Source organism: Mytilus edulis, chromosome 10 (assembly GCF_963676685.1).
Source record: "Mytilus edulis chromosome 10, xbMytEdul2.2, whole genome shotgun sequence".
NCBI classification, from domain to species: domain Eukaryota; kingdom Metazoa; phylum Mollusca; class Bivalvia; order Mytilida; family Mytilidae; genus Mytilus; species Mytilus edulis.
The window spans coordinates 41,718,920-41,733,855 of NC_092353.1; the positions used below are offsets into that span (position 1 = coordinate 41,718,920).

Sequence of the window (14,936 nt, forward strand, 5' to 3'; positions counted from 1 at the left end):
AAACAATGGTGAATTTCGAATTGAAAAGACCCAGAAATGGTTTTGAAATTTTAAATATTTTCTGTTTATCTTTTTTATTTTTTTAGGAACAATGATGTTGATGACAATGCTATAGTATCACACCATCCTCTCTATGGTATGTACACCAGTAGTTACTCGATCTGGCACAAGAAGGCATACGAAAAAAGAGGAGAAACAATTTATTGAGAAAAGTCGTCTTTGATATTCTGTTTCTTCAAGCTCGTTAAAACTCTTCGGCAGAACATTTAGTCTTAGAAACCTGAAACAAATGAAGAAATATGTCTGAAAAAGGCAATTATTCCTTATCTTTCACCTTATACATACACAAAAACACATATGTAATACAATTGGAACCGTGAATGTTATGATTGAAAGTTATTTAGAAAATATATGTGCATAATAGATGAAAATGAAAGAATAAAAAAGATAAAGGCAACAGTAGTATACCGCTGTTCAAAACTCATAAATCCATGGACAAAAAACAAAATCGGGGTAACAAACTAAAACCGAGGGAAACGCATTAAATATAAGAGGAGAACAACGACATAACACCGAAACGTAACACACACAGAAACAAAACTATTGGAACTTAGATGTTGTCTCATTTCTAGTTGAACTGTTATAGGCTAAATTTGTTTAAAGCAGTATAGTAAGGGTGTTTTCTTTTTTTTACTATTCATTGTATATATTTAGATAAGTTAATAAGGGTAACCTGTATAAATTGGTTTTGAATGGACAAGAACATGAACAATGTTCCTAAACTCTCAATGCAGTCTCTAACGTACCCATTGAATCACATATTGCACACCTTTTGTTTATATAATCCACACAAATTGGTTCCATCTTAAATGTTAAAATCCACAGAATTAAAACAAGTTTGTCCCTTTCTAAATCAGACAACTATTTATCCGTTACTTGATATATCACGCCATTTATTAAACATATAACACATAGCCTGTTACAGATAACATTAAATTACAAAATGAAATAAATGATGCATTTCAATTTAAAAATATGATAGCTAAGTTTTATTTACATTGCGTTAATTTCATTCATGTACATTTTTGTCGTGAAAGATCACATACATAACACAGAAAACTATAATATTTATAAATCAGTCATATCTAACATATAAAACATACTTAATATAGTAGGTTATTTATCGAAATACTTACAGAAGTTGCTTTCACAGATGTATCGATACTCGGCAGAACAAGTGTAGTCGAAAAAATGCAGTTTATTCGCATGATAGCTAATTGCAACGCAGTTGTTATTTGTGCCTATTTTACCATAAGATGGATGCCAATTTTTAACCTCGGCTTTACTCTGGTCATAAGTCCAGCGGAACTCTCCTTCCTTAAGGTCTGTCAAACCGATCCAATAGTGATTGTCTATAAGAAAATTTAAGTTTGTCTAGATTAATTGTGTCAGTTGAATTTAAGGTAATAATAATTAAAATCTATTCTGTATATTGGTTGTGCTTTGAAAGACACAAACATTTACATTTTTTACATTTATTTTCGATTTAAAATTCCTTGAGGCCCGCCTAGTAATATTACAATCACACATTCAGCTGCAGACGGGTTCGCAAAACAAAAATTTAGAATAGTCAACAATAATACATCGCTCAAGGTAAAAAATTATCTATTTTAACAGAAAAATTAATTTCAACATTGAAAACAAATAACAAAACATTGTTCAATTTGAAACAGAAGTGTACGGCTTGTCCTCCGCTTCAGAATTTTTCATTGAACTTGGCATTCACTTAACATGTATGCTGGAATTAACATGGTTGGTTTTGTTACACATGTAAACATTCAAGTTTTGAGAACGATGATTGTCGTTGTAGAAAATACTGATGTTCATGTTTGTCTGTTATCAGAAAATTGGTTTAATTCATACTGCTCAAAACAAATGTTTGAAAAAACAATCAGAACGTATAAAGTAATCGTGAATTCGTATAAGGTCAAACAATACGTCATTTGAATGCGACTCCAATACATATTCTGAGGTCACGCAGGTTCATACAAAACGCGTCAAACGTAGTCCGGAAGAGGGTGGAGCTTTAAAGGCAAATATGTATATTATACAGATACAGCATATCGATATCTGTAGGGCTGTATCTGTATTTTAAGACACCCAATTGCAGGATAAATTGCTATATTTTCATTGGTCATTAGTTAGGTCTAATATATGTGACGTTTTTTTTTCGAGAATATATAAAACACTTATACTTTCACCTCAAAATCTTCTTTGTGTGTCATTCTGAAGAGGGAATAAAGTCTTCAGACGTATTTGTTTAATTTAACACAAATACAATGTTTACCATGAGATAAATATTTGGAACTACCCTTGAGGCTTCATTATTGCTTGAAAATCCACTCTCGTTATTTCATTACATAAAGTCACATCATACTCATAGTAGCTCGTTCAAAATTATATCATTATAACTTTTATAACTCGAGTTTATATCAAACGATACCATATTATTACGTGTTATGAAACTTACGTATATATCTTCTTTGGTCTTCAATGTTTTTGAATTATTATTTAAAGTATCAGTTTCCTTTTTTTCATTTAATATTTGAAATATATTATATATGCAAGTAACGAACAGAACGGGTGTATCGTGAAGTTATTGACAGCTACTATTGAATGCCGGAAATTTGACTGCAAATCACTAAGCAATGTTAAAAATAAAAAAAAAGATCAATTGTTTACCATTAACTATTTATATGTGTTTTTTTTTAAATTCTGAATATAAACTCACTTTTGTCTGCATTTGAGTAAATTTCATTATTTTCAGCAGTGCTATCTAGTTTTGCAAAATATCCTCCAATTTCACTACATTTTCTCTGCATATGAAAAACAAATACGAAAAATATCAATGAAAAACGAGATAGAGTGAATAATTTATACATAGACAATAAAAATGCATTGCCTTGACATATCAACGATGTAAGGATGAGGCTTAGCAACAAGGAAATGCGAGGCTCTGCCGAGCTATTTCCCCGTTTCGGTCCGAATCCTTATATAGTTGATATGTCAAGGCAATGCACTATTATTGTCTTTATACTGCAATCTAGAAAGAAAACACCATTTGAATTGTTGTTTAACGTGAATGTTATTTATTTGATTTTAATATTAAGGGAAAATACCCCTTTAAAAGGACCTCGTATCAGGCGGAAAAATATACAAAACAATGAATGAAATGTACATTACCTGTTGAAACCCACAATAAATGGTGAACGAATTATTTGAGTTTGGACAAAAATATCAACAATAAGCATAAAACATAATGATTTATAGGTTTAAAAAAAAAAATATTAACAAAAAAATTATGTTTATCCAAAAATTGTAAAAGAAATAAGTTTGATTCGTTCCACGATTCGTTGTATTCATTGGAAACAAGAACAGGTTTAAGAGGTCGTATGAATAATCAAATTAGTTTCGGCAACTTCTTTTTAAATATTCATGAGGAAAAGTTATATCGGGTCAGTGACAGTATATTACATAGAAATATACAGTCAACACATTTTGACTGCTCAAATAGAACGAGTGCAGTATAAATTGTTATATGTATTAAGTGTGATTGAAAAATGAATGAATGCCTGTAAAGTTTAACAAAAGCAAACACAAATAAATTTAGTCATGAAAAACATTTCAAAATTCTAATGGAATGTCGGATTTGTATTGTACTTTTGAAGATTGGTTACGCTATCACAAATGTATGTTTTATTATTTGATTTGAATAAACGTATTTGGAATTGGCATTTGATTGTAATTTAAACTTTATGTTAATGTTCACTAGTTTAAAGTTTTATCGGTTGTTTGTTATAATACATTTTCTACTTAATGTTCGAGTATATAGAAAAAAATCATTCTTTTATGATATCGTTGCTTAAATAAAAGTATCGTTAATTTAAGAATAAAGTTAAGAAGATATTTAAATAAAATAAAACTTTAACAGGCACAAATGTCAACCACAATATATATGCGATTTTTTTTTAAATTGTGAAATCTTCGTTCACTACTAATTTTAAATTTTGATAACACATATCAAACAAAGAACACAGATGGATTCATGACATGATTGTGTTTTGGTGATGGTGATGTGTTTGTAGATCTTACTTTACTGAACATTCCTGCTACTTACAATTTTCTCTATCTATAATAAACTTGGCACATAAGTTACAGAGGAAAATATTTTGTAAAAATTTACAAAAAATTACCAAATTAATGAAAATTGTTTAAACATTTACTATAAAAGGCAATAAATCCTGAAGGGGTCAACTGATTATTTTGGTCGTATTAGCTTATTTGCTGAACATAATTGCTGTTTACAGTTTATCTTTATCTATAATAGTATTCAAGGTAATAACCAAAAACGGCAAAAATTCTTTCAAAATTACCAATTGGGGGCAGCAACCCAACAACCAGTTGACCAATTCATCTAAAAATTTCACGGCAGTTAGATATTGACTTGATAAACAAATTAAGCCCCATGACAGATTTGCTCTAAATGCTTTGATTTCAGAGTTATAAGCCAAAATCTACATTTTACACATATGTTCTATTTTTAGCCATGGCGGCCATCTTGGTTGATTGGCCGGGTCACCGGACACATTTTTCAAACTATATACCACAATGATAATTGTGGCCAAGTTTGGTAAAATTTGGCCCAGTAGTTTTAGAAGAGAAGATTTTTGTAACAGTTAACGACGACGGACGACGACGGACGCCAAGTGATGAAAAATGCTCACTTGGCCCCCGAGGTTAGGTGAGCTAAAAATATTATAAACAGGACATTCCCCTTTCAATTTTTTTTTAATTTTTCAATACTTTTTTTAAATTTTACTCTCCATTTGCGGGTGCATGTATCAAATTTCAAGGATTATTGTTTTGACGGTTTTGCCGATCTGGGGAAACAAAGCCTGTAGAAAATTTGTTATTCGTTGGTAATCTAAATTCGTTTTTCAACTGTACCAACAAAATCGACGAAATTGATATTCAACTAATAAATATGAATCCGCAGTAAGTCAAGTAACCATAACGTAATCAACTGGGTGGTGTGTTATAATTTAAATGTTTTCGTGCGAATTTTTGTTCTGCGATTTATTACCTCCACTGTAAACCAGTCTTTTTTGTCAACACTATAGTAGTAACAATGTCCATCATATTTGAAATTATTGAAAAGATCTATCAGTTAAAATTGTCGTGAAAGAAAGTTTTCATTACTTAGATATGCATACCTATCAAATGTCACAATTTTAAAACGCAACAAAAATACAAAACATTTATATCTTACAACATTCTTCATATTAGACACATTTAAAAGTGAAAAACAGACATCTGCAAAAGCATACTATTCTCCATACAGGTAATTCAGCTCTGCATGTATACAAAACTTTACGACAGAACTTATTAAGCTACAACAAAAAACTCTTAAAAGAGGGACGAAAGATACCAGAGGGACAGTCAAACTCATAAATCGAAAATAAACTGACAACGTCATGGCTAAACATGAAAAGGACAAACAGACAAACAATAGTACACATGACACAACATAGACAACTAAGAAAGAAACAACACGAACTATACCAAAAACTAGGGGGATCCCATTTGCTCTGGAAGGGTAAGCAGATCCTGCTCCACATGTGGCACCCGTCGTGTTGCTTATGTTATAACAAATCCGGTAAATAGTCTTATTCGGTAGGTCACATTCATGAAAGGGAAGGGAATTGTAGTAAGGAACTATGTAAGGAACATATCCGATATCATTTGTGAAACGTTTATTCCATAGCGTTCCACCAACTCGTGATGGCGTCCGTAAAATTAACGAAGAGATGATTTCAACTCCACCATTTGGAACTCTTGATGTAATAGCTTCCTTGTGAGCAACAACCCTCTATCGAGAAAATCATCATGAGAAATGCAAGCACGGGAATATTGTATCAATTGGGAGACATATACACCGTATGCAGGTGCTGCTTGAAGTTTTCTTCTTAGAAATGAAAAGTTCACAATTGGATAGCTGAAATCATCTCTTTTGTCGTAAAGTTTTGTTTTCAATCGACCCTCATTGTCAAATTCTAGATGTAAGTCAAAATATGAGGCCGACTTAACTGTATCTGTTGTATCATTTATCTCTAGTTCAATTGGATAGAGCATTTTTAAATTTGACGAAATAAAAGTGTTCACACATTGCTTTAAGTGTGCTTATAGACACTTCTTAGATTTGGTTTTGCTTCAACAGCATACGATATTTCAAAATCGAAATTGTTTATTTCAAAAACTTTAAAACGCATGGGTCGCCGAATGTTTTTAAATTTTGAAATACTAACAGAAGGCTTTTCTACCTTAGGAATATATTACCTTAGCTGTACTTGACAAAACATTTAGGTATTTATGGTCCTGAATGCTCTTCAATTTCGTGATTTATTTTGCCTGATAACATTTCTTTTATTCTAGCGTCACTGATGAGTCTTTTGTAGACGAAACGCGCGTCTGGCGCAATATAAAATGGCAATCCTGGTATTTATGATCAGTTAATTGATAAAGTTTTAGGTGATATGTAGAAAGACTTGACTGTTTTCTACTTATGATCGTCAAAAAGACGTCTTGTTACGTTGTAACGCCTTCAAGCATGGTCGCTTTTTATCAAAACAAAGTAGGAAATTCAAAGGTTAGCAAGAACAGTTTACATCATAATTTAATTACCACTAATCACGAACTATCATAAAGGAATCACACGTTGCTTTAATGGTGAAAAACACAGGTCATAAAAATGATTATTCGGCTAAAATGACAAAATTGTTAGTTTTACGAATAAAGTCCTCGAAGAGAAACAATACTTTCATGGTTTATTCCTTAATTTGTGGTACAATTTGTAGTGGTTTTTCTAAAACAAATTATAACGGTTTCGTTATTTAAAAGAAGTTTGAACTAATGCAAAGAATACACTATCGAAACAATGACGTCACTGCAAAAACGGGCAAATCGAAACAAAAGAAAGAATTGCGCTCCATGAGGAGCTAACTGATATAACCATCATTGAAAGAAAACTGAAGAAAAAGAACGAAAAAGTAACTTATATGACTCGGTGAGAATATTGTCAATATTACATCATAAATTCAACAAAGATACCGGACTTAAAATCTTTTACACGAGACGCAAGTTTTGTCTTTAAAAGACTTATGAGTAACGCCCATATAAGTAAAAACTTTTCCATAAAATAAAAGTTAAAAAGTTCCGAAGCACCAAAACAGTCAAGGTTATCTACGCCTGTGGTAAATAAGTTGTACACCATGAAATATCAAACAACTTACTTCTAAAATCTTTTCCCAACACTTTGAAATCAGTATCTAGTTTCTTTATCTTCTGACCCATGTTGTGTAATGTAGACTGTAATGTCCTCAGGTTGTTCTTTAAAACATCAGTTGTTTTTTTAACATTATTTTCCATGGTTGAGACCGTTTGTATTAGTGCCGACTCTAATGTTTTAATAGTTTGTTGATGATTACTCTCCAGAGTATTGACAACTTTTCCAATATCGCTTTGTACCACTGTGAGAGCTTTTCTGGATTTATCGAAATCCTCTTTTGACTCATTAATTAAACATGGTAGACCAATAACGTCCTCCGTGATGAGTAGATATACCCAAAATAACCAAACGTAAACTTTAAGTTCAACATTAATACGAAAAATCACGCCACGTCTTGAAATAGTATTTTTTTTAGTGTGCTTATATAAACAATAAAGCACCCTTTACTATAATGAAGAACAAATTCAAAAATGTTTTGAACTATTTCAATTGCACTGTAGTATGAGGCATATAAGGGTCTCATTATCCCAACTTCTTTACCTGAGACTAGTTACATAGAATAACATGCCAATAAATTAGAGCAAAATAAGAACAAAGTCTTTAAGTGTTACAGGCACATAATTTAAAGACGATTATTTTATCGTGCAAAACTGTATTAGTATTCGTATTTGAAATGACAAAGGAGATGCACATGTGAAAGCATTTCCGTCCTCGTTATTAAAAAGAATATATGACAATTCCTCGTGAATATTTTCTAAAATTCCTTTAATTCATAATTAAATGCGTATCATCTTTCACATAAGCATTGTAGGATTTTCGAAAAAATTTGAACGAATTATATATGCCTTAAGAGTCTTTAGGCAATCTTTGAATTTTTAAAAGTAAAAAGGTTATCCTTAGACACCACTGTCATTTAGTAAAACATAAAGATGTAGTTGTTCATGGAATATAAGTTATGTTTTGCTTATATTATACATCATTCGATACAATATTTTACGAACATCAATGGAATATTGTATTCAGCGACGCATAGTAAATAAAATAACACTTTATAAAGTGTGTGCGCCCAAAGCATTTAAGATAAGCATGTTTAAGCACTTAATCATTCGACGATCTTTGTAACCAAAAAAGACCTAAAAATAAAAGCCAAATCCATTTGAATTCATTTTTTACTAAAGGAGTTGAAACCTTAGTAGGGTCACAATTTCTTAATTTATAAATATTTTTTTAGACTGCATTTTTTTTTAAACCATGTCAGCACCATAAAGCTGCCTCAGCTGATAAAACCTTTCAGGGTGAGATACATTTTTATTGAATTGAAAATCGATTAACAGTTTTAATCGAAATATCAAAATTGAGTTTTATTACTAACACATTCCAAAAGAGTATTTTTTAAATGATCAAGAAATAATAAAGCAGTACATTAAAATTTTATTAACAGTATAACATTGGTAATTCTTTTTCGTAAATAAAGATAATAATGAGAAATGAAGGGAATATCATTACATTGGATATTGATACTCATTCACCACATAAATTGAAAAAGGCTTGTGAATCTAGTCAACATATTAAATACATCGTATATACCTAGGGCCTGTTAAACGAAGTTGTCCTAAGACCTACATTGTATCTTTGGATTACATTGTGATTATGTTAGTACCGACTTGCGACATGTCTCAGCATGTATATTCTAGATATCTATTCTACCAAGGATGTCATTAACGCTGTCGCGTAAGAGTTAATATGACAGGATATTGAAAATAAAAATTGTATAAAAATGCATTGAATATCACCAGTAATAGTGATTAAATGATTTTTAGATTAACAATTAGAATTATTACTTTTATTATCATAAAGCAATAAATCGACCATTTTTCTGATAATGGTATATTCAATCTTTATAACACGGACAAAACACAAAAAAAAACAACTTTGTTTTATTTAAGATTTGAACAAATACTTCGTTTATAGCGACACATAAATATAACAAGTATGTTTTGGTTAAATGAGAAAAACTCAAAGATTAATCTCGTGAATTCTTCCGAAACAACGAAAGGAATGGTTGCATTATAGACTACATGTGCTTTCTAATTTGTTATCATTCATTTCGATGGATATATTTATTTAGGTTGTCCGTCTTTCTTATATATCTTTTAACATGAAAAATAGAAATTGATGGATAACACATATAAATACTACTTATATTATTATATCTTTTTGATAAGAACAGGAACATATTAAATAGGTGAAAAAAGGTTAAAATATTACAATAAAAATACAAAAATATATTTAGAAAAAGGAGGTGCATTCACCAAGCAATCTATTTATAACCAAAATATATTTCTACCTTTCTATTGTCGTATTGTCGACTGTCGAATTTTATTACCTTAGCCGTATTTGGCACAACTTTTTGGAATTTTGGATCCTCAATGCTCTTCAACTTTGTACTTGTTTGGCTTTATAAATATTTTGATATGAGCGTCACTGTTGAGTCTTATGTAGACGAAACGCGCGTCTGGCGTACAAAATTATAATCCTGGTACCTTTGATAACTAATAACAAAAGTGCTACATATTTGTTGTAGGCGGTCGTATTTCTATGGAAAACCACATGGGACCCCCCCCCCCCGACTCCGTTCAAGTTTTATATAGTACTTTCACGGCCGTGTAAGTTTTCAGAATCCGTGCATGTTTTTACCGATTCCGCGAATGTTTTGTACCGACGCCGTGAAAGTTTTGGACCGACTCCGTGTAAGTTCCTGACCGACTCCGCGAATGATGTAGATTGACTTCATTAACAAACTCTACCGTGCAAGATGACATAGATGCCGACTTTGATACATGTAACTGTATTTATTTAATTACATAGCTATAGCACATTCGCGGCCGTGTAAGATTGATGCCGACTCTATTGTAATTAATTTGATTAACACATTAGTCAGTGATGGTCGCGGCCGTGTTATGCAATTATTGCCGACTCGTCACTGTGGTTATTTCATAATACCATTAACGATCTCCGTGGAATTATCGAAATTATTATTTATTTCCCCTAACCAATTCGGAACCGTTGTCAGCACAATATATAAATTGTATATATACGCGATTGCATCATTTCTACCAAACTGTTTGAGCTATATATATATACCTGGAAAACACCAGCTATGTTATATGAATATTTGTATTTGATTTCAATCGCCTTTCTCCTTCTCATTATTTATGAATTTGACCATTTTTATTCTTACCTCTTATAGTGTTTTTTCAGTATTTAATTAATCTAAAATAATTTAGAAAGGAGTAGTCTCAGTTTCATTTTATTTTATCTATTTATTATTTTGTTTGGGAGGGGGCGGTCCTTTCCTGCAACCCGGCGATATAAAACGCGAAAATATATCGTTTTTGTTACGGTATATTGACAGTACCGCTCCTAATTTTGATAACATGATTCATATGCATATAATATATCAGATGTTAATTTTTTCAGTCGGAAGCATTTAAGGTTTACATGCCATGACAGACAAAGTCACATGACTGGCTGTGAAAAAATACGTATGTGTATCAATGATAGTGACTGCCCTTAAATTGATTGACATCTGTGCAATTATCTGAGAAAATAATAAATTTTAGAACGAGACTCCAAAGAAATATTTGTAAACACAGTACTGCGGTCTGGATCAAACGTCAAAGAAGGTAAGCGTTAAAAATATCTAAGATGGGAACTATTACAGGGTGAATTTTAACTATTGCTGAATATTTTCCAGATTAAATGTATAATAGATCATTTATGGACGGATATTCCGATGATTATTCCTACTAGAAAATATTACTTTCTCAAATGTTTTATTCAGTAGATAATAAAACCAATACCAATTGATATTTAAATATGAACTATTTCATTGTTCAGAGTTGAATAGAGCTAGAATTATCTGGTTTATGTTATTCTTGACACAAAGATTCAGCTACATGAAAGTGCATAATAAATAACAATTTCCGCTAGATATGTTTAAAAAAGTCAGGCACCTGTTATTCACTGGTTGTCATTTGTGGCTGGGTTAATTACTTTGTACATAAATTATGCCGTTGTTTTCTCGTTTGGATTGTTTAACGTGTGCCATTGTGGAGCCTTTTATAGCTGAATATGTGGTATGAATGGGCTTATATGTATAAACTTGACATGCGTTATAAGCTTGAGTCTCTCATGTAAAGTTGTAATTCATGTACCTGTACATTTTATTTTTTTATGTGTTCACATACTGAATTTTCTGGGTTCACATTAGTGATAGTTTCCCTATTACACGCTATCAACTGCAATTGGTATTCCACGATTAATCATAATTTTTTTTATACTTGACGTCTCAATTTTCAAGTGACGTAAACACTACTGCATTACCATGGAATAATGTGCAAGTTAACAGTTTGTAACTTTCTAAATACAGCGTTATACTTCCTATCGCCAGTCAGTGATTCTCATCAGGTACATCCAGCATCTTTCACCAATAAATACTCAATGACAACATATATATAGATGAGATCGCTGAATTTTGCTAGAAGACCATATCAATCATGTTTGATTAATTTTAAGCGATTGTCAACTCAGTTCAACTTTATTAAACTTCTTGCTTAAACATTTTTTGGTAAGATTGTATGAAGCTGTTTTTCAGTGTGTCCATAAAGATCATTTATCCCTTGGCTAGCGAAGGTATAAGGCCAGACTTTATAATGTTTTAAAAACTATGTAAATGTCATCCTCAGAAAAATCAGGAGTTTATTTAGAGTAGAACAGAATTACTTATTTGCAGTTTTTATGGTAACGGCGGCCATTTTGGAAATTGACTTATGCCATGTTATACTTTTCACGATGTTTTTTTAGTTTAATCTTATATTCCTTTACAAAATGCTGGTTTGATGTTTTTCTCATAGGATCAATTTTAGACTTTTCTCAGGTTTCCATTGCAATGGTAGCTATATTGTAGAAGCTAAGTGCTGTTGGTACCTCGGGGCACCACTGCCAACATTTGCATAAAGTTTCATCAGGTTGGCTCTCATAACCAAAAAAAAAAACACCACGAGTCGATGCTTAAAGGAAATATTACTAGTCTTGTACTTAAAGCAGAAAAGTCAAATTCATAAATGATTGATGGGCATTTTTGAATAGTTAAAGAACGTTATACTTTTTTTCCAGATTTTAGTCATTTTAAAGTACTCCGTTAACGATTCCTATTTTGAGAAAGACGGGACACATTGGTGCTCTACTTTATCATATACTATGGCACGGATCGTCACTGAAGATAAAGAATAAAATAAATCATTTTCTACTGTGTCCTTTGCTGTTTCCGTTTATTTCATACACTTCTACTTTTATGTGGCCTCATCGAAAAGCAGCAAGAAAAGTACCTGCCACTAGTAAACGTGGTCACGAGTCTAACTCCTTGCAGGTTCAAATGGCGTATTTACATTGAACATGCATTGTCGTTAGCACCGAATATGTTATTATTTAAAGTAGTAAAGTGTAAAACAATTCTAAATAATTATTATAATTATTAATTTGAATCTCACCCCATTTTTTATTGGATACAATCAAATTTTAAAATCTTTTTTTATTTTTTTGTATAATTTCACAAAACGTATTTATTTAATTCTGTTTTGAAAACGAAAAATACAAAAAATTGAAGATCTTTGAAATATGTGTATTACTAGGTTACATCAAGAATAAATCACCGAATATACATAAATACTCCAGTTCACTTATTGCCTTAAATTATATTCGGAAATAGGTTGTATACTCATCATCAGATTTTGGAAATAAGCTTAATTACTTAATGCCTAGGCGTTAGCTTATTGCATAGTATAAACTTAATGTCTTATTTCACCTATTGCCGCTAACCTATATGAGCAATTGAAAATCTGGCGGAAGATGTGTCCCTCTAGATTTTTCATACCTTTAACATCGGCCGTTTTTTTTTTGTTGTTGCAATAACTATTGAAAACATCAAGAATTTCAAATATGGCTTTTTAAACTATATGTAACGAAATTCTGAAAAGAAAAGAAGGGGTTAGCGGACACATTATTTTGAAGGCAACATTATGATAAAATCACAGGATTCTGAAAAGCTGGTAAAAATTGAAAAACAGGAGGTGGATAACTTTGGATAGAAGACCATGTAATGCACATTGTCATTAAATTACATTTACACTAAATCACATATATATCATGTATATCTAGGATAATGATTACTACATTTCGAAATATATGTCGTGCTAGCATACATCATATCATATCTTTTTTATAAATTTTTATTTTAGATATTGAAGCATTTATTCGACATTACCATAGAATCGGATATACACACACAATAATTTGTCATCTTTTAAACCAGCGACATGCTGTTCCTATGAAGTAGGTAACATTATTATTTCTTAGAAGCTACAATCTTGCAATCTGATTGGTTAGGCATCCGTATGTAAATAACACCCTGACGCAACTAAACCATTAATATCCGGGGATCAAAAACATTATTCCACTATGCAAAGCAATATGAAATTATGTGTACATTTCCATGACAGAAAATAATAATATGTGTAGTATACAATGGTATTTTCGGTTTTATATTAAAAAAAGTTAACAAAATAGTGTTTTTTCCTTCAATGAAACAAAATAGTTATTTTTTCTCCAATGCACTGTATTTCTTCTTTTCCCCCAGGAAAATGATAGTAACTTTTGTTTTTTGTTTTTACTTTTAAGTTGTCGAAGAGATGTGCTTGCTAAAACACATGCTTTATACTAGTTAACTTAAGTCAGTGTAGCCAATGTGTGTAGAACAACAGTTTGTTGTTTCCAAGATGACAATATTATATACCATATCTTTGTTTCCCCATGATTATTCATTTTATGTTGATATTTATACTGCATCTTACCAATACTGTACTTTCAATGTCATCATTCATAGTAAGTTACGAGTACGATCGATTCTAATGCATTCATCAATTAAACGGTACATGTTTTTTTTTACAAATAGTCTAATCTAAATACAAAAGAAACGCCAGCGAAACACTCTGAACAGTAATTGAAACTTTTCTCCCAAAAACAATATATAGATCTCGTTTCTCTTTTATTAATTATGTATGAACCTGAATTTTTCGATGTTTGATTTCGAATGTTTTGCACATGATTTTAAACCGTTTCAATAGCACAAATGATAAATTCTAATATTCCGACCTGGGTTATCACTTGATTGCTTTTGAAAAGACACTTATAAGTCAAAGAAAGAAAAAGAAACTGAACTGCTTTATAAAAGAAAACATTTAATTATTTTCTTTCTTTTTATAATTTTTTTTTACTTATTGATTATTCAAGGCTTTCTTTATTTTCAAAGATATGAATATCTAAAAAGAAAGGTGTTACCAAGACTAGGACTAAACAATAGAAGAGGAGTTTCAAAGTTGACAGATTTTGATATTGTATTATCTACTATTGATCAGGTATGCTTGTAAGATTTTGTTTTAACTAAGAGTTGCAGTATTATGATTCCAAAATCGACATTTTAACTTGTTTTCCCATTTGACCAATTCAGTACACATGTCTAAAAATGTAATGC

General features: G+C 31.1%; 1 protein-coding gene across 1 annotated transcript; it reads right to left on the reverse strand.

Moving 5' to 3' along the window:
- Positions 1-187: 187 nt before the first annotated feature.
- On the reverse strand, positions 188-7,669 carry LOC139491198 (perlucin-like protein). Its single transcript, XM_071278671.1, has 5 exons — positions 7,350-7,669; positions 5,144-5,220; positions 2,792-2,876; positions 1,197-1,412; positions 188-280 (listed from the first exon to the last, which is right to left on the reverse strand). The coding sequence occupies exons 1-5, from the start codon at positions 7,483-7,485 to the stop codon at positions 273-275; spliced, it is 522 nt and encodes a 173-aa protein (XP_071134772.1). The 5' UTR covers positions 7,486-7,669; the 3' UTR covers positions 188-272.
- Positions 7,670-14,936: the final 7,267 nt, after the last annotated feature.